Below are 18659 nucleotides of genomic sequence, written 5' to 3'. Positions count from 1 at the left end.
CTCAACCGAGAACCTTCTTTTATGAGGGCATCAGGATCCCTGTACAGCAATGGACCAAGTGCTTTGAAACACAAGGAGACTACATCAAAAATGATGTTCTTGAATTTTCTTATTTGATTACAATAAAATTTTATAACTACTTTGCAGATAATAATTGACTTTCCCTCATATTTAGTATTCTGTCATTGTGTACCATAAAATGAATTAATTGGAATAACTTCTAGCATTTTATTATTATTATTATTTTTTTCCGGACACCTTATTGCCTATGGAAGATATTACAAAGTTGGTGTTAACTGTCATGTCATTTCTTGTTGACCCCTTTGGAAAACATGAGAATTCTTTACAAATAGACTGCAGCATGTCATTCTTAACCGAGAGGAATATTGAGGATTACAAGTAGCTTTTTTGTGTGCACAAAGGGACTGTCAACAGCTGTTCATTTTTATACAGTATCCATTTTGCTGCATTTTGTAGAACATCTTCTGTGGCTTCAACACATGTTGGTTGTGTACATACAACAAATGTCTTATAATATATCCAGATACGTTACTATATTTCAATTTTTTCGTTATTCTTGTATTAAGTATGAAATGTTATTTTTAAGTGCAAGTTTCATAATTTAAATAAAATGTTTGGTTCTACTTAAAATATTCTGAGCTCTTGCTGTCACACGTGTTGTTCTGGAACTGTATCTCTTTGCCCTGCGTACACCAAGATGTCTGAGTTTTCAGCATTATGAATACATCTCACTTAAAAACATAACTTTCTCTGTTTGTATGTTTTCTTTTTGTAAAATAGTTTTGCTTTTGTTTATGTATTTACTGTTCCTAGTTCGTAGTGTTTCAAACTGTCACTGTGTTAATCGGTCCATCTTGAGTTCATTTTGTAGTGTTTGCATGCAGTTCGTTATTTGTTTGCATGTTATACAGGTGCATGTGTTATTTTATTCTCTTTCCCCCCACCCCCATCTCCCCCCTCTCCCCTTCCCCCCCTCTCCCCTTCCCCCCTCTCTCCCTTCCCCCCCTCTCCCCTTCCCCCTCTCCCCTTCCCCCTTCCCCCTCTCCCCTCCCCCCTTCCCCCTCTTCCCCCTCTCCCCCTCTCCCTCTCCCCTTCCCCCTCTCCCCTTCCCCCTCTCCCCTTCCCCCTCTCCCCTTCCCCCCTCTCCCCTTCCCCCTCTCCCCTTCCCCCTCTCCCCTTCCCCCCTCTCTCTCACTCCCCCCCTCTCCCTCGCCCCCTCCCCCTCCTTCTCTCTCTCTCTCTCTCTCTCCTCCTCTCTCTCTCTCTCTCTCTCTCTCAGGTACTTTAATGGGAAAGGGGAGGAAGTGGCAGTGATAATAGAAGTACACACTGCCACAAACTGTACTTCTTCCTGTTGTCACAGTTGGTCAGTAAAAGTTGCTGAATCAGACACTATACCATCAAATTCCTACATATGCTTAATTAGGCATGGGTGTGACGATCCAGCCTGACACTCGTAGTGCCATATTGTGTCAGTTAGTGCTGTGGGTGCTGTGTGATCAGTATGCAGCTTTGTGTTGTGTCGACTGAGGCATCAGTGTTTCATTCCTTGGACCAGTAAGCACCAATATGGATTGACAGTTGGCCACCTCATGTTCTCTGTTTTGGCACACCAGGGGGCTTGCCACTCTTTGGCAGGTTCATGCGTTGCCTACAATGGGACCCCAGCCTTTGCAGCATCTTCTTCCTTCCGTGCTGCATGTCTATCCTCTTGCCGTTCTTTTTCCCCCTTCCTTGGGGAACATGTCTGGGATGATTTGGAAATGTGTTCTGCATTTTCAGTAGTCAGTATCGGACCAGTGTCTGCATTGTTTTTCCCTTTCTTCTTTCTTTGTTCCCCTTCTCCCTGTCCTTCCTCCACTTCTGCATTTGAGGTTCCTCTTTTTCTTATTCCTCCATGTATGCTCCTGAAGGCCAGCCCCATGCATCCGAACGTGTAACAGGTGACTGGGTAATGTGTAATTCCCATCCCCGGTTGACAGGTAGGGTTTGCAAGTACCCCTGGTACACACCAGTCCAGGGAAGGGTGACTGTCTAAGCTACTACCTTCCCAAATTGCAGAATTGGTCCCTCTGTCGGGTGTTCCGGAGGTGTGAACTATCACCTAAGGGCGGGTGGGCCCCCCTTCTGAAGGGAGCTCCCAGTTGGAAGGTGTGTGCCATGGAGATGCTATCAATCATAGGGGATTTTCTCACAATGAGACAATCATTTTCTTTACACTCATTAAAGTCTACAAAATGTAAAAGGAATGAGGCTAATGATTCAAAGACCCTCTCTGCTGCACCATGGTTCCTCATGGTTTCACGTACTGAAGACGGTCAGTCCCTTTGCTACGGTAAATCTGTTTATTGTTCAGAAAGGTGTTGATGCAAGTTTCTGGCCTTGTGAAATCCTGGCTGTTGTTTAAGCAATGGCACTTTGCTTTTGGAGACTTCTTCTGATCTCAAGCACGACAACTGCTTGCAGCTTCGCTCCTCCATGGCTATACTGCTGGTGTCGAGGCTCCTCGAATGCTGAATTCTTCCTGTGGCATTATGTACCCTAGGCTGCTTGATGGCCTGACCAAGGCAATTTCCAAACTTAACTCTCTGTGAGAATGTCATAGCAGTCCGTCGATTGATGAAAAAGGTAGATGCCTCCTTAGTACCCACATGCACTGTTCTTGTCACTTTTGATAGAGTTGTTCTTCATTCAAAGATCAAAGCAGGTTAGACCTTAGACCTTACATTCCGAACCCAGTGTGCAGCTACCAGTTATAACCACACTAGTGTGTCCCTTTCAACACCCAGCCAAATGTGTCACCTGTGGTAGGGATGCTCACAGGGGTGATTTTCTGCTTCCTTCTTCCCACTGTATCAACTGCAAAGGCGACCATAACCGACCTCCTCCCAAGATTGTCCCATGCATCTCGGTGAGTGGCTGCCCAGGAGATACGGGTGAAGGAAAAAGTGCCTTACCCGGTCGCTCACAAGTCGTTGGCCAGTCAGAATCCCTGCATTCCACCACCCGGCACTTATAGTACTGATCTTTTTTACTTCTCGCTCCACAAAGGACATGGCCATGCAAACATACGACCTCAAATTCTGCACCGCAGTTGTAAATCACCCAATGGCATTGTAACAGCTCCATCTCCCCATCCAGCTGTGCAACGAGCCACCAAACTTTTGCCTCAGGGGGCGAAGTCACCTGCTGCACAACCAGCAGGCGGGGAAAGGAGGGAAGGGAGTACTACACAAAGACTTCATACATCCATCGAGCCCTACCGGAAAGGCTCCCAAGGAGTCAAACAAAGGCAAATGGTCGTCTCCTTTGCTGACTCAGAGATCCTGTTCAAACAGTGTCGCCACGTGATAACCGTGCCAGTCGACATCCATGTTGCCAGCGCACACCACCAACCGTTTTTCTGCCCTGGACTCACACAGACCAACCAAAGGGGAATGCTGACTCACCTGTAGATCTCATGGAGCAGGTCCTCCAACCTCTCTGCCCTGTAGCAGTGAGTCTTCAAAGGCTGGCACTCGGCAGCCACTAATGTGACAAACCTTCATTTTTGCCCTCCTCCCCTTTCCTCGTTATCACTATCTTCGAATGGAATGGTCCGTGGCCTTCAGTCCAACAAAGAGGACTTACGGCTGCTCTTAGAATTGTAACGTGTGCTTGTTCTCTGCCTCCAGGAGACAAAATGGTGTCCTCATGACCATTTTGAACTCCCGCAATTCTCCTCGGTCCTGCTTTGACTTTTCCCCCGAGGAGGGCATTGCACTCATCGGTTAGTCATACTGTCATCTGAGATGACGTTCATAGTCAACCCATCTCCCTGACTAACCAGCTTCAAGTTCTTGCAGTTTGTCTTTTCCTTCCTTGCTTGAACTTTTCCCTTTGTACTGTTTACATCCATCTGTCATTCGGTGTCACTGAGGCAGACTTCCTCCAGCTTATTGGGCAGCTCCCTCACCCCTTTCTGATGCTAGGTGACTTTAATGTGCACCGCCCCCTTTGGGGCTCTCCGAGAACCTCTCACAGAGGTGCCCTCTTGGCCGACCTTCTCAAACAATTTAACCTCATCCGCCTTAACATGGGAACATCCTTGTTCCTTTCAGATTTCACGCACACCTATTCCCATTTGGACCTCTCCTTCTGCATTGCCCACCTTGCCCATTGTCTCGAGTGGTCCATTCTCTCTGACGTACTCGAACGACAATTTCCCGTGTGCTATCCGTTTGCTAACACCTATCACATCTATGTGCACACCCAAATGGCAGCTTTCTAAGGCTGACTGGAGACTTTACTCCTCCCTGTCATCCTTTGATGAACCATATTTCCCCAGTTGTGATGACCAGGCAGAATATCTTACAAACATTATCCTTACCGCCGCAGAATGTTCCATTCCTTGCTCTTCCCCTTTATGATGACAAACTGCATTCGTTACAACCAGTTGGGTGCACAATGTTGTCATGTTCTTCGAGATTGTGTAAAAGCTAGATGGATTTCATTTAATAGTTCTTCTAACAGTTCCACTCCCTCTTCTGCCATTTGGGCCAACCTCTGGCGACTCTCTGGGCCCAAGGTCCATTCCCCAATTGCCAGCCTGACGGTAGCAGATTATGTCATAGTGGACCCAATAGCTATCACCAACACCTTGGGCTGCTATTTTGCAGAGATTTAGAGCTCCTTCCATTCTCACCCTCCTCCTTCCTCCATCAGAAATCGAGTGGAAGAGGCTTGGGCGATACCCTTCTCTTCTCAGAATCATGAGTGCTACAGTGCCGCCTTTATTATGAGGGAGCTAGATCATGCTCCCACTTCATCCCGATCCTACACCCCAGGGCCAGACAATGTTCACATTTAGATGTTGCAGAACTTTGCCCTTGCAGGCAAGCAATTTCTTCTTAATACGTGCAACCACATCTGGGCAGAGGGCACGTTTCCCAAATGCTGGCAAGGATCCATTGTCATACCAATACCTAAGCCCGGTAAGGACAAACACTTTCCTTCTAGCTACTGCCCCATTTCTCACACCAGCTGTGTTTGCAAGGTGATGGAACATATGATTCACGCCTGGCTATATGGTGGCTCGAGTATCGTGATTTACTGATCACTGCACAGTGCGGATTTAAAACATGTACGCCTTTCTGCATCTGACCACCTTGTCAACCCACGTCATGAATGGATTTCTGTGAATACTATAGTGTGGCCGTATTTTTCGATTTGGAGAAAGCCTAGGACCCCGGCTGGAGGGCTGATATCCTCTGTACTCTCAACACATGAGACTTCCATGACTGCATGCTCCATTTCTTTGAGGAATTTTAAAAAGACCAAGTTTTCAAGGTCCTTTCATGTGTCATACCTGGCCACCTACTGTATGCGTCCCTCAATGTCCTACGTGTCCTCAGCGGAACTTCCTGGGGAGCAGATTGGACCACCCTCCTCCACTTGTACTGGTCCTTGTATTCAAAACTAGACTGTGGGTGTTTTTTTTTTATGCATCTGCAAGTCTGCCCACCTTATGCCGTCTCAATGTAATCCACTATTGTGTCATCCATTTGGCCACTGGTGCCTTTTACACTAGCCTGGTTGAGAGTCTGTATGCAGAAGCTGCCAAACCACCACTGTCTTACTGCCGTGACATCCTCCTCAGCAGATATGCATGCTGTTTGTCTGCCATGGGTGGCCAGCTGTCCTATGACTCCTTCTTTGATGATTCCTTTGATCGCCAGTATGGGGCATGTCCCTCTTCTCTGTTAACTCCTGGAGTTTTCTTCCGGCTCTTTCTCCGGCAGCTTAACTTTACGCGACCTGGCACTTTCCCGATGGGTGTGAACCCTTCATCATCTTGGATTGGTGCAGCCGTAAGGACACTACTCCGGCCTCACTGACCTTCGCACAGAGCTTCGAAATAGTACCTTTGTGTACACTCATGGCTCTCGGACTTACAGTCGTGTCAAGCGTGTCCTCATCATTGACACTTACATTTTTCGGTATTTGCTTCTGGAACACTGCTCAGTATTTACAGACAAGCTCTTCACCCTGTATCAGGCCATGCAGTACATCCAGACACACAGGCTTTTCAATTGCATCATCTGCTCTGACTCTCTGTGCCCTTCAGAGCCTCTGTGTGCTGTACACCGTCCATCCCGTAGTGCAGCGTGTGGCGGTTCCACCTGCTTTTATTTCTTCGTTTGTTGTCATCAGGGTCGACATACTGTGTTGCTACACTAGCTGAAAATGGGGTTTGTGGATTCAGACACTGACTTCTTTAAATGATGTAGCCAACAGATGCACAGTTACGTTTTTCAGTACTTTAATTTCACTGTACACAACCCCATAATAATACGCAGTTATATGGCCAGTGCACTATTATTTAACCTTCGAAAAGCCTCATTAATAGTTAGCAGGCCAAACTCCACATACTGCTACAATAATTTCTTGTTGAACATCTACGAGCAGTAAAACCTAACCACAAAGTTCATATTCCTAATGAATAATCAGGTACGTATGGAGCAGACACTGTCACTGTTTTTACACACGGCCTAATTAGTTAACACTTGTTCCACGGTTCATTTGAAGCAGTGTTGTTGTTCTAACCAGCACATGTGACTCGTCTGAAACTCAGACGTTGGCTAACTTAACTGCCTAGTGACCAAAATCGGGCCCTTATATATCATCACAATAATCAGTACTGAAACTAACATTGTTCGAAGTTTGATTTATGGAAATTACAATTAAAACTTAACTCATTAAATTAACTGAAACCCTCAAGAAATTGGCTCTTTTTAACGGTTTCTTCTACTGCAAGAGTTAGGCCGAATTATTTGTTTAAATTGTGAAATTTATATATATAGTTATGCAAACAATACTTTTGACAGAACTGTTAATTACTTTGGAGTTAATGAAGGGCTGGTTTTGCTAACCCCATGCTGATGTAGTCGAGGAGATGGGGAGCCTGACTACAGGCGAGGCATGCCCACCCGCACCCTGCCATTCGGACCAAGGGGAGACAGGAAACGCCGGGAAACCTCTTCCAGCATGCACATCAACATGAGGTGTCTGCACTTCAACAACAATGGCAGGAGCTGAAAGGTCGACCTCCATCGGGTTGGGGCACCCGACCAGCAACAATGACTGGAAACCAGGAAGCGCAGACTGTTCTACATCAGTGGACGGTGTTGTAACCGAAATGTCACTGTACCCTATCACAGTTGAAGACACGCGGTCCATATGGTCATCAGGTCACCACAGCGATGCTGGCACTGTGGGCGACTCCGGCGCGAGACATGGCATCCGCGGTGGCGCATTGTTGTGTGGCGCTGGCACCCAGGGGCAAGGAGAGCAAGGAACAGGTCCACACGGGGGCAGCCCCGACAGTGCCGACACTGGAAACAAAGGGCAAGCGGCGAGACCCCATGACTAAAGAGGCGCATCTGATTCTGATGCCTGCGCACTTCACCAGATGGACCTGATATGACATAGTGCGGCCAAGATTGTGAAGAATGTGACCTTTCCACCACCGGCGATTGCTGTGGGATGACGAAAACAGACAATATCATCTGGCAAGAATTTGTGTGTCTGAAACGTGGTGCGGAGGGTGCAACAAATCAGAGTTCGGTGAGGACGACCGTGCGACAATTCAGCCAGCGAAGCACCGTTGTAGGGCCAAGATTGGTCATTGATAAAAGATTGTCCTCGCTACAATGGGAGTCGCTCAGTTTAGACATTTGCGACTTTTTACATCCAAACGAATTTTTCAGCAGCTCTGTTCAATTGAGGAGAGAGCGGTGCTGAAGTTAAATGCTGAATGCCAGTAGATCCACAAAAGGTTTCGAACTCTGCAGACACAAATTGAGGTCCATTGTCAGTGACGACGACTTGTAGCAATCCTATGGAAAAGGTAGAAGACAAGGCTTTGATGGTAGCAGACGATGTCGTTGATGACATGCGAACAACAAATGGAAAACTGCTAAAACAATCAACAAGAATTAACCATCGTGTGTCCCAAAAAGGACCAGCGAAATCTAAATGCAAGTGATCCCATGGCAAAGTTGCCTTAGGCCAAGAGAGAAATTTCTGCGGTGGTGCGGATTGGTTTTCAGCACACACAGAACAAGAACAACAAATCCTGGTTATGTCAGCGTCAATTCCAAACCAGGTATGGTGACGGCGAGCTAACTGATTTGTCTGTACTATACCCCAATGGCCTTTGTGAAGAAGTCTTAGCACAGTTGACTGCAATGAACATGGAAAAATAACACGAGACTGATCGTTCTCCGTGCGGAGCAAGAGGACACCACGTTGTACAAAGAGTCATTGTCGGCACACAACAAAATGATGAACCAACAGATCTTCAATCCAATTTTTAGACAAAGGCCACTGCGTAGTGACATCACGCAAAACAACACTTAATACTGGGTCATTAGCTGTTGCTGTGGCTATACGACGATAGTCAACAGAAAAACTTTGTACATCATCATCATTTTGCACATCGATTAACATACAAGCCTGATCGGAAGAGTCATACAGCGTGTCTTTAGCTATTGGCAATCGGGATAACACGTCGGCGTTACAGTGCTGGGCAGTAGGCCGATACAACATGTCACAATGGTAATGCGATAAAAATAGTGACCAGCGAATAAATTTTTTAGCCATGCGCGGAGACACGGGCTTTGACGTGTGAAACAAAGACGTCAAAGGCTTATGGTCGGTGAACTGTAAACTTGCGACCATATAAGAAGTTGTGGAATTTTGTAACTCCAAAAATCAAAGCGAGCACTTCCATCTTGATCTGCGAATAGTTACACTGCACAGAGGAGAGTAGCTTTGATGCAAGTGAGATTGGGCGGTCGCGCAAACCAAATTTGTGAGCCAGAACAGCTCCTATCCCGAAATCAGAAGCGTTAACCATGAGGACAAGAGGTTGTACAGGATCGAAGGGCGTAAGACATGTGCTAGATAACAAGGCAGGTTTAATCTGCTCAGAGGCATGTTCACATTCAGGCGACCAAATGAACGGAACGTTCTTTCGACACAGTCAATGTGATGGTGCTGCAAGAAATAATACGTTAGGCAAAAACTTGTGATAATAATTGAGCTTGCCTAGAACTGATTGCAATTCTTTAACCGTCTTGGGTGCTGGTAGCTCTGAGATTGCTCTTAAATGATCCAGACTTGGATGGATGCCTTGAGAGTTTATCACATGTCCCAAGTAAGATAACTGTTCTGAAAAAATGTACACTTGTGCTTATTGATTCTAAGTCCATTTTCTCGGAGCACTTCAAAAAACTGTCTCAAATTTTGCAAATGTTCTTGCAGCATAGGACCAGAAACTACGGTGTCATGTAGGTAATTACACACTGAAGGAATCAACGCACATAGAGTCTGTAAGTACTGCTGAAATAGTGCCGGTGCAGAGGCACATCCGAACGGAAGTCTTTTAAATTTGTAGAGACCTAAGTGCGTATTCACGATGAGAATCTTATGGGATTCTTCATCCACAGGAATCTGAAGATAGGCATCTTGCAAATCTAATGTAGAAAAATATTTGCCTGGACACAATTTGTCTAACAAGTCTTCTGGACATGGCAAAGGAAATGTTGCAACAAGTTGAGGATTGACAGTGGCTTTAAAATCCATGCACAGCCGCAATTTGCCTGATGATGGTTTCGTTAAGATAACCAATGGTGATGTCCATAATGATTCTTTCACAGTTCAATTACCCTTTGATCCTCAAGCTCATGCAATGTTTGAACAACTTCGTCTTGAAGCATGTGAGGCACTGTGCGAGTGCGAAAAAATTTAGGCTGTGCATTGTCCTTCAATTGAATATGCGCCTGAAAATTGTTCGTGCAACCTAAACCTGGCGAAAAAATGTCAGCAAACTCTTGACATAGTTGAGAAACACTGTTTGTGGGAACACTTTTAGTGACGGCTAGTACATCGTCGCGCACATTGAAGGAGAATACATCAAATAAATCAAGACCAAAAATTTTTACAGATGATGGTTAACACAGTACATGAAAAGAAATCACCTGAGTTTGTCCACGGTTTGTCGCTGGCAAACTTTGACCACTGTAGGTAGCTAACGTAACATTTACATTACGCAGTGGAGGTGAACTCCGCAATTCGTAAGTTTTATGATTCATTAGTGAAACAGACGCTCCAGTGTCCAACTGAAAAGAATCGTATGATTTTGAATGTGCAAGTTGACAAAAAGTTTGTTCTGCCGTTGGTGAAAAATGTCGTTCTGAGAAGCAATGTTCACTGACAAATGATGACAGGCAGATCGCACGTGGCAGGACTTCTTTCATCAGCGTGCACTATCATCACGAACAAAAGTGTCACAATCGGGCAAAGTCACCGGTACTGGAGGTGAATTTACAATATTTATTTCCATTGCATGTGGCTCGTTGTGATAGGAAGTCTTATTGCAGGAACCGTTCCGGCGGAATCTACTTTGTCCGGAAACGTGATAATGTTTTTCAGAGTTCTGTCTTTTTAAGCACACTGCCTATACATGTCCCGCTTTGTTGCAAAAATGACACACGGCCTTGTGCGATGGGCAATTCTGGTGCGAGTGCTTGGAATTACACTGCGGGCATGATTGGAACGCGGGCAGCTGCAGCCGGCACTTAACAGATGTCCATTTCTTGGAAGTGAATTGGGCCGGTGTGTGCCGAGCCGGCACAGCGGCATGTATATGTGATGTGCGCACAGCTGGCTTGCTAACCTGACAGACAACAGGAATTGATTCCAAAGAATTTGCAGCAAAGTTCAAAGTGTCCTGTCTGTCCAAAATGTCCACCACTTGTTCTAAAGTGGGGCTGGATAATTTAAGAATTTGCTCTCTAATGCATGTGCCTGACACGTTTTGCGCAATAGTGTCTCGTACCATGATGTCAGAATATGATATTCCACAAGAACATGAAAATTCACAGTCGTGATTGAGGCCTTGCAAAGTTGCTACCCACTCACAGTAATTCTGCTGAGGTGCACATTTTGTGCGGAAAAATGCGTACCTTTTTGTCAGAATGTGTATATTCTCCTTGTAGTAATTGATCAATGCTTTAACAAGGTCTTTGTAACTGTACTGCTCTGCCAAACTTCTCGGGAATAGTTTGAGGAGAGGCCACACCAACACAAAATAAAAGCGCATGCATCCTCATTTTACCTTGAATGTTGTTTGCAGCCAGATGGTGTGAAAACTGCACCTGCCACTCCTGCCAGCTCTCTACACTGGCGTCGAACGTGCAAAACGGTGGTGCTGTGGCCCGCTGTACGGTCAGCTCCTGTGCAGCCAGTACATGTGGCACAGCTTGTTGTTGTCCCTGGATGAGCTGTCCCAAGGCCTGTAGTAGTGCACTGGACTGCTGATTCTGCAATTGTAACAGTTCTGCCCGTACATTTTGTTCCTCCAGATTTGCCATCACAAATAAATCAAAGAATCACAATCGGGAGTAGGAAAAAATTTCGTGCACACATCAGTCATACAAATTGGAGAGGATGGGTGGCGCAGCCGGGTACATACTCTAGAAATAATCCAGACATAAATGAAATAAACGTCTTCTCCGATGTATCGATGAATCAACTCTGCTGTCACTGCTCAGATTTCCTAAAAAAAAAACTGGACCATCATCCTCGTCACCATTTGTTATGATTCTCATTGGCAGTTGTTATGATGACAGGTGATCAATGCTAAATAGGAACATATATTGCAGGTTTGACAGTGAAGTCAGTATCTGCAATGACTGAAAAATTAGTAGTTGTTCGTAAAAAATAATATATATTGTACTTAACTTGTGTTACAGGCTTCTTCATATGCTGCATACATTTAGTTACAAACATATCTAGAGAGGCATTAATTATGCCAGACTTGACTAAGCGCCTTGTTAGAGGTTGCTTCCTATCAGCTGAAGGCTATGCTGCATTCCTAGTTGACATCCCGAGCAAGAGTGGACAAGAGCTCGCTAGATACTTGTCACAAGCCGCGCAGTGACCCTAGTCACAACTTGCAAGTGCAACAATATCTATTACGGATCGTGGTTGATGTCTGCAACCCCTAACAATTATGGTATCGAACGATGATACCACAAGCATCACCACTGGTCCACCCTTCATGGAAACAAGCTCCAGGAAATTAAACCTCTCCCAGCAGCATGGACGATCTCCTCTTGGCCATATTGGCATAAGGAGATCATATTAGCAAAGTCATATATTGGGCATTGTCTTTTTAGCCATCGCCATTTGTTAAGTGATGCTCCCCACCATTTTGTGGTCATTGCCCTCAACCTTTGACAGTTCGCCATTTACTGATGGAATGCGTATTTTAACCACTTACATTCCAATTTATGTTTACCATCTGAGTTATCGGCTGTTTTATCAAATGACATGTGGCCTGTCAACCACGTTTTACTTTTTATCTGTCGTAGCAATATGCCGAAGGACATTTAATCTTTAGTTCAGGATCTCTGTTTCTCTATGGCGTATTTTATGGACCTTTCTCCAAGCACCTGTTTCCCTCTCCCCTTGTTCTCCAGTTCTGATGTGGGCACATATGACCCTCTTTGTTTATGCCCTAAAACAAAGCAAACTCTGTTTTGGGTTATCCTTCAAGAGGACTATCCTGCCTCCTACCAACTCACAATATGGCAGCACTGACATTCTGCTAATTGCTTAATTTTGCTAGTTGTAAAGGGCCTTACTTCTCACCTACTGTCGGTGCTCAAACAAATATGATGTTCTTGTGTAACATTGTTAGATGTATTAATTTTTTATTTTCCATTTAATTTTCAAAGTAGTAGTAGTAGTAGTAGTAGTAGTAGTTGTTGTTGTTGTTGTTGTTGTTGTTGTTTCTTATTTATGATTGTGTTTTCTCTTTCTTTGCTGGCAGGCTTATTGAGTGCAGTGACCTGACAATAAAAAATGGAAACTGTGATCCATTTGCAACTGTAACTATGTGCTACTCTAATGGCAAGCAAGAAACAAAGAAGACAAAAGTTAAGAAAAAAACTGTTTCCCCTCTGTTCGACGAAGTCTTGACATTTGAAGTGAGTGTCACAGCACGTCTGTATTACAGGGAATATACATTTCATTCTTTACCAGGAACTTTTTGTCATAAATATTAAGTGCAGCAATGTAGTTGTCCAAATTCATAAGTCGTCATCTTTTTTAAAATAGCCTTCAACTGTGTACTTACACTGTGATAAGTTTCAGCAAAACTGATCAGTTGCAGTGAATGAACAATTTACTACAGACGGTTTCTTGCAATCTGCTGGAGAAATTGTATGCATTGTAACATACAAAAGAAATTCAACTAGGTTGCAAAGCACTTGAAATGTAGTTCCACAGAATTATGTTAGAAATTAAAAATCAGTAGATGTATGGAGCATGAAGGTAGAAACAGATTAAAGTTGTGATTGACCACGTTGTGGGTATGTGTGTTTAGGTTTCCATGGTCAGTGTCAATTTGGTAAAGTTCTATTAGCCAGTCTGCCTTGTTTTTTTATGAAAATATATAAGAACTCTAAAACAAAAGTGAGTGTTTTCTTTAGAGCAAAGAAATTGCTGCATTCTTAAAAAGGTGGTTTCCCCTATGTATTGATAGCTACCTGATAACCAGTGTCATTATTGTAGAGTGTCCTTAGACTGTCTTAAAGACAAGAGGTGGGGGGGGGGGGGGCAATTATATGGGAGGCTATTGTTTCTATTATTCAGTCAGATAATTGGCAGACAATAGCAAGTTAGCGGTCTGTAATGGGCAGTGCTTCCCTACAGAAAATCATTGTCAGAAGGCAGTTCTTTTGGGGTTGTTCGCTTAATTGGTAGGAGTCATTTGTAGTGGAGCTACTGCCTGGAATTTGGAATGTAAGTGTCTCTTTGGGCTGAGCTTACTGGCAGACAGGCCACTGGCAGCTTGTAGTTAGAAATTGATGCTTAATTGGTCGCTTATGTTCATCATTTAATAACTCCGTAAGACCTGCATGCAAGTGAACAGACAAGTGGCCACAAGAAAACTGTCACCGTGACATCAATGTCTTCCTGCAGGAACTCATTCTATTAAGTTCCTTTTTTTTTGTTTTACTGTTTTCTGCCAACCATCTTTTTAAGCAGTACAGGCAGTAGCAACTGCACTGTCCTTGGCAGTGCCATCAGCTATTTCGTGAACACAGTTCTCTGCTATTGTAGGCACCCAATAGATCATCAGATGCCATAGCTGCATTTAGAGGAGGCTAAAAAATATTCCCCTGTGTTTGTTCTTTAATCTGAAAAACCTCAGCTTTGGATTTTGGTTATCTGTAATAGAGCTGTAGGGTGAGAATTAGAGTTTACTGTTGGTCATCTGACTGCAACAGTGTTCACAGTGCTTAAGTTTATGTTGCTAGATCATTGTGTGTTATAGGTACCAGGAATCCTCGTTTTGTTTATGTATAAAGGGAGAGAGGCTTTTACAAGATAACCCTTCCCCTTAGGAACTAGGAGAATAATAAACATCTTATGCATTCTGAATATTTACTGAGATTTCATTGGATATATGGAAAAGTTACACAAACTATTGGGGCTAAAACTAAATGGTAAACACAAAAATATACTGTTGAACAGCTAAACTAGGGGAACTAGAAAATGATTTTGCTAAGCAACTGTTAGGGATTGATAAATTTCATGTTCTGATGGAATTAATAAAAGTGTGTATTAAAACACACAAACTATAGCTTAGTACCAATTCAGTGTTTGATGATACAAAAAATGTAAATCAGGTATTTAATGGGACATTTCTATTGGAAGCAGACAGTGATGAACTTCAGAGTACTGTCATTGGTTTCCAAATAGTAGCAAGAGCTTGAAAGGCCATTCTGGACATGCTGTTGATTTGGGAATAAATTATTTACATGTGGAGTAATTTAAAAACTAAGTGGCCTAATATAGCATTCAACATTAATTCGCATATTTAACTGTTTTTCAAGTAGCTGCTTGAATAGGTGCATCAAAAGCTCTGACATTCTGTAATGTGTTTGATATTTTGAGGAAACAGCAACAGCAGCAGTTAGCAAGTATGAAAGGCAATGCGTACATGTGCCTATAAAAGATTTTACATATAATAAGGAAAGTTTAGGCAGATTGTAAATAATTTGAAATAAAGGAGACCATTCACTGAATAGTCGTTGACAGGTGCACACACAAGAGAGATGAAAACTTTGCAAGCATTTGGAAGAAATCATTACATATATGTGCACACAAACACGAACATACATCCCCCCCCCCCCCCCCACTACACACACACACACACACACACACACACACACACACACACACACACACACACCTGAGTGCCTACATTGTGCTGAATGTCTGCTATTTAGTCAAGTGTGCGTTAAATCGTGTCATTTTCTGTTTTGTAATATCCAAACCCTGGATGAAAATTAGAATTATCGAATGTTTATCTAGTAGTCGTATGAGGGCTTAATCTTCTTGTAAAAAGTAGAGGAAATGATTTTAATGCCAGTTGTCTAAGGTCTTTATCTGCACTACACATGTCATTGCCATCCTGGCATTTTCAAAGCACAGATAAAAATAAGTAATAACTGTAGAAGAGTAACTCATTGTCATTATATTTGAGTGTAAATAAGAATGCGAATGCATACACATGATCTGAATGGGCAGGGGCAGCTCTTGCTACATCAAAAATGTGAAGGGAGTAGTGGTGACAGAGTACAATAAAATGTTATATTTTAACAGTACCCAGCATATTCTGCAGTGCTGCAATTATTTAAGTGTTTGCATTGACTGATGTATGTATAACTAAATGTTCACTTTAGATGTTGGCGACGGCTTACTGCTTGGCCTGTATTTCGTTGACTACATCTATGTTGAGATTCTCCCCAGTCAGCCTGGAAATAGGTGTACATTTTTCTGTTTAATGTCCTGTTAACAACTGTCTTGGACCTAAACATTAAATATTCCTTAACTGAATTTTGTGTTTGTAGCTTCCAGGTTTGCGTGGCCAGAATCATGACAGGGATACGTATTCAATTCAGCAAGAAGATGTTGAATTCAATGAACTTCGTGTGAGCCTGTGGCATGATGCACCAGGGATGTCAGACAATGTATTTCTTGGAGAAGTTCGCATACCTTTGAGGGAGCAGCAACAGCAGCAGTTAGCAAGTACAAATGCATGGTTAGTAAATAACAACTGTGAACGCGTATTTTTGTCATTGCGGATAGGCACTTGGTGCTGGAAGTGCCAACTGAGCCTTAACATAGACAAATGTAATGTATTGCGAATACATAGAAAGAAGGAGCCTTTATTGTATGATTATATGATAGTGGAACACTGGTAGCTGTTACTTCTGTAAAATATCTGGGAGTATGTGTACGGAATGATTTGAAGTGGAATGATCATATAAAATTAATTGTTGGTAAGGCGGGTGCCAGGTTGAGATTCATTAGGAGAGTCCTTAGAAAATGTAGTCCATCAACAAAGGAGGTGGCCTATACTTCAGTATTGCTCATCAGTGTGGGTTGACAGAGGAGATAGAGAAGATTCAAAGAAGAGCTGTGTGTTTAGTCACAGGGTTATTTGGTAAGCGTGATAGCGTTACGGAGATGTTTAGCAAACTCAAGTTGCAGACTCTTCAAGAGAGGTGCTCTGCATCACGGTGTAGCTTGCTGTCCAGGTTTTGAGAGGGTGCCTTTCTGGATGAGGTATCGAATATATTGCTTCCCCATACTTATACCTCCCGAGGAGATCACGAATGTAAAATTAGAGACATTCGAGTCCGCACGGAGGCTTTCCGGCAGTCATTCTTTCCGCGAACCATGCGTGAGTGGAACAGGAAAGGTAGGTAATTACAGTGGCACATAAAGTGCCCGCCACCACACACCGTTGGGTGGCTTGCGGAGTATAAATGTAGATGTAATTGTCATGTACCTCTCTACCAGTATTGAATACTGCTTGTCACTGTGTCACACTCAGTGTATAGTAATTAATTATTATTTTTTTTTTTGTATTTGTTTATTATATTTATTTAAGTGAGGTACAGATTTGATATTTGTTGTGGGATCAAAAAGAGAGTGATTTCTTACTTGTACCTCAGTCAGGATAAGATGAGATAGCAAAGGTTGGCAGCAAGAATTGGAACATTTGAAGTAGATGTTGGGAACCTTGTAAGTGGTCAGTATCAGCAGACATTCAGTTGAAGTAGGGTGGTGCACAGCATGAGGTTGTCATGAGTGTATATTGCCACCATGGTGACAGAGTGACAGCTGCATGGAGTGTGTTTCAGCACCAATATTATGTCCCACCCATTGATCAGTTGGCTTCTTCACACACAGTTGAAACATGGGTTTGCACTTCAAAGAAAGTGCTCCAACTTCCTTTTTTTTTTTAAAAAAAAAAAAAAAAAAAAAAAAAAAAGCACGAGAATTAATTATTGAATGCCAAATAAGAGGTATTTCTGTTTTCTGTTGGAAGTCTAAGCTCACTGGACAGAAAAATAATGTTTTTGAGGCTAATACTGAGTAACAACAAAAAGCATTGGTGTAATCTATGATTTGCTATGGCATCAACTGGATAAAGTCTTCATTGTCCAACAACTCACGAGACAACATTACAGGGATTTCAATTTGGTTCACGTTCTACATTTTTGTGAGACAGTGCTGAAGTGTGATCGGTGCTGGGCATTAACCACAGTGATCAGTTGCAGTTTTAATAAGTTGTATTTGATAACTGTCCTTTTTTTTTAATCAGGGCTGGATACAGTACTCATTAAGGTGAGGGCCAGATGGCAAAATCTATTTTTTTTTTTACTGCCCAGTGCAGTCATTGTTATTTAAGTTGATTAAACATATCTAGATTATCACATACTTTCCTCCATTTCACCACCCATTGTGCCCAATTCTGAAAAATTTGTGTGATAAACATGATGGCACAAATTGTTCACATGCCAGAGGACACGGAAACACCTGACAGAATAAAATGTTTCCGTCAATTGTTCATGTACGTACACTCACATGGAAAACTCTGTGGGCAGGAGTTAACATGCAATCCTTTGCTTGTATCTTTGTGCTGTCCTCTGACAGGAAGCATGTGTGTCAGCACATCATATTATAACTGCAAAACCTACCCCTTCCATCACAGAATGATATTGAGTATCTTCATCTGTATTTGCGTTCTGCAGACCACAGTGAATCCATGGTAGAGGGTACGTCCCATTCTACCAGTTATTAGAGCTTTTTTTCTGATTCCATTCACTTCTGGAGCGCAGGAAGAATGACCGTTTTAAGTGCCTCTTTTGCATGATGTAATTAATCCAATCTTGCCATCGCAATCTCTATACGATATGTACACGGTTGTATTGTATTCGTAGAGTCATCATTTAAAGTCAGTTTTTGAAACTTTGTAAGTACGTTTTCTCAGGATAGTTTACATTCACCTTCCAGTGTCAGCCAGTTCAGTTCTTTCAACATCTCTGTGACAGTGTCCTGTAGGTCAGACAAACATGTGACCATTCATGCTGCATTCCACTGTATATGCTATGTATTCCCTGTTACTCTTATGTGCTTGGAATCCCACATAATTGAGCAATACTCTAGAATGAATCACAGAAGTGATTTGTAAGCATTCTTCTGTTTTGACTTACTCCACTTCCCTA

The 18659-nt window shown here is 43.0% G+C and overlaps 1 protein-coding gene across 1 annotated transcript in view; it reads left to right on the top strand.

Annotated features, from left to right (window-relative positions):
- The window catches only part of LOC124776995 (GTPase-activating protein), a 128114-nt gene that overhangs the window by 22822 nt on the left and 86633 nt on the right, over nt 1-18659 (top strand). The window contains exons 5-6 of the mRNA XM_047252243.1: nt 12902-13058; nt 15993-16183. Of these exons, the coding sequence (XP_047108199.1) occupies nt 12902-13058; nt 15993-16183 (348 nt within the window). The remainder of the gene's footprint in view (nt 1-12901; nt 13059-15992; nt 16184-18659) is intronic.

Source organism: Schistocerca piceifrons, chromosome 2, assembly GCF_021461385.2.
Source record: "Schistocerca piceifrons isolate TAMUIC-IGC-003096 chromosome 2, iqSchPice1.1, whole genome shotgun sequence".
Lineage (NCBI taxonomy): Eukaryota > Metazoa > Arthropoda > Insecta > Orthoptera > Acrididae > Schistocerca > Schistocerca piceifrons.
The sequence above is the reverse complement of the archived record's forward strand: the minus strand, read 5'-3'. Positions and strand labels throughout refer to the sequence as shown.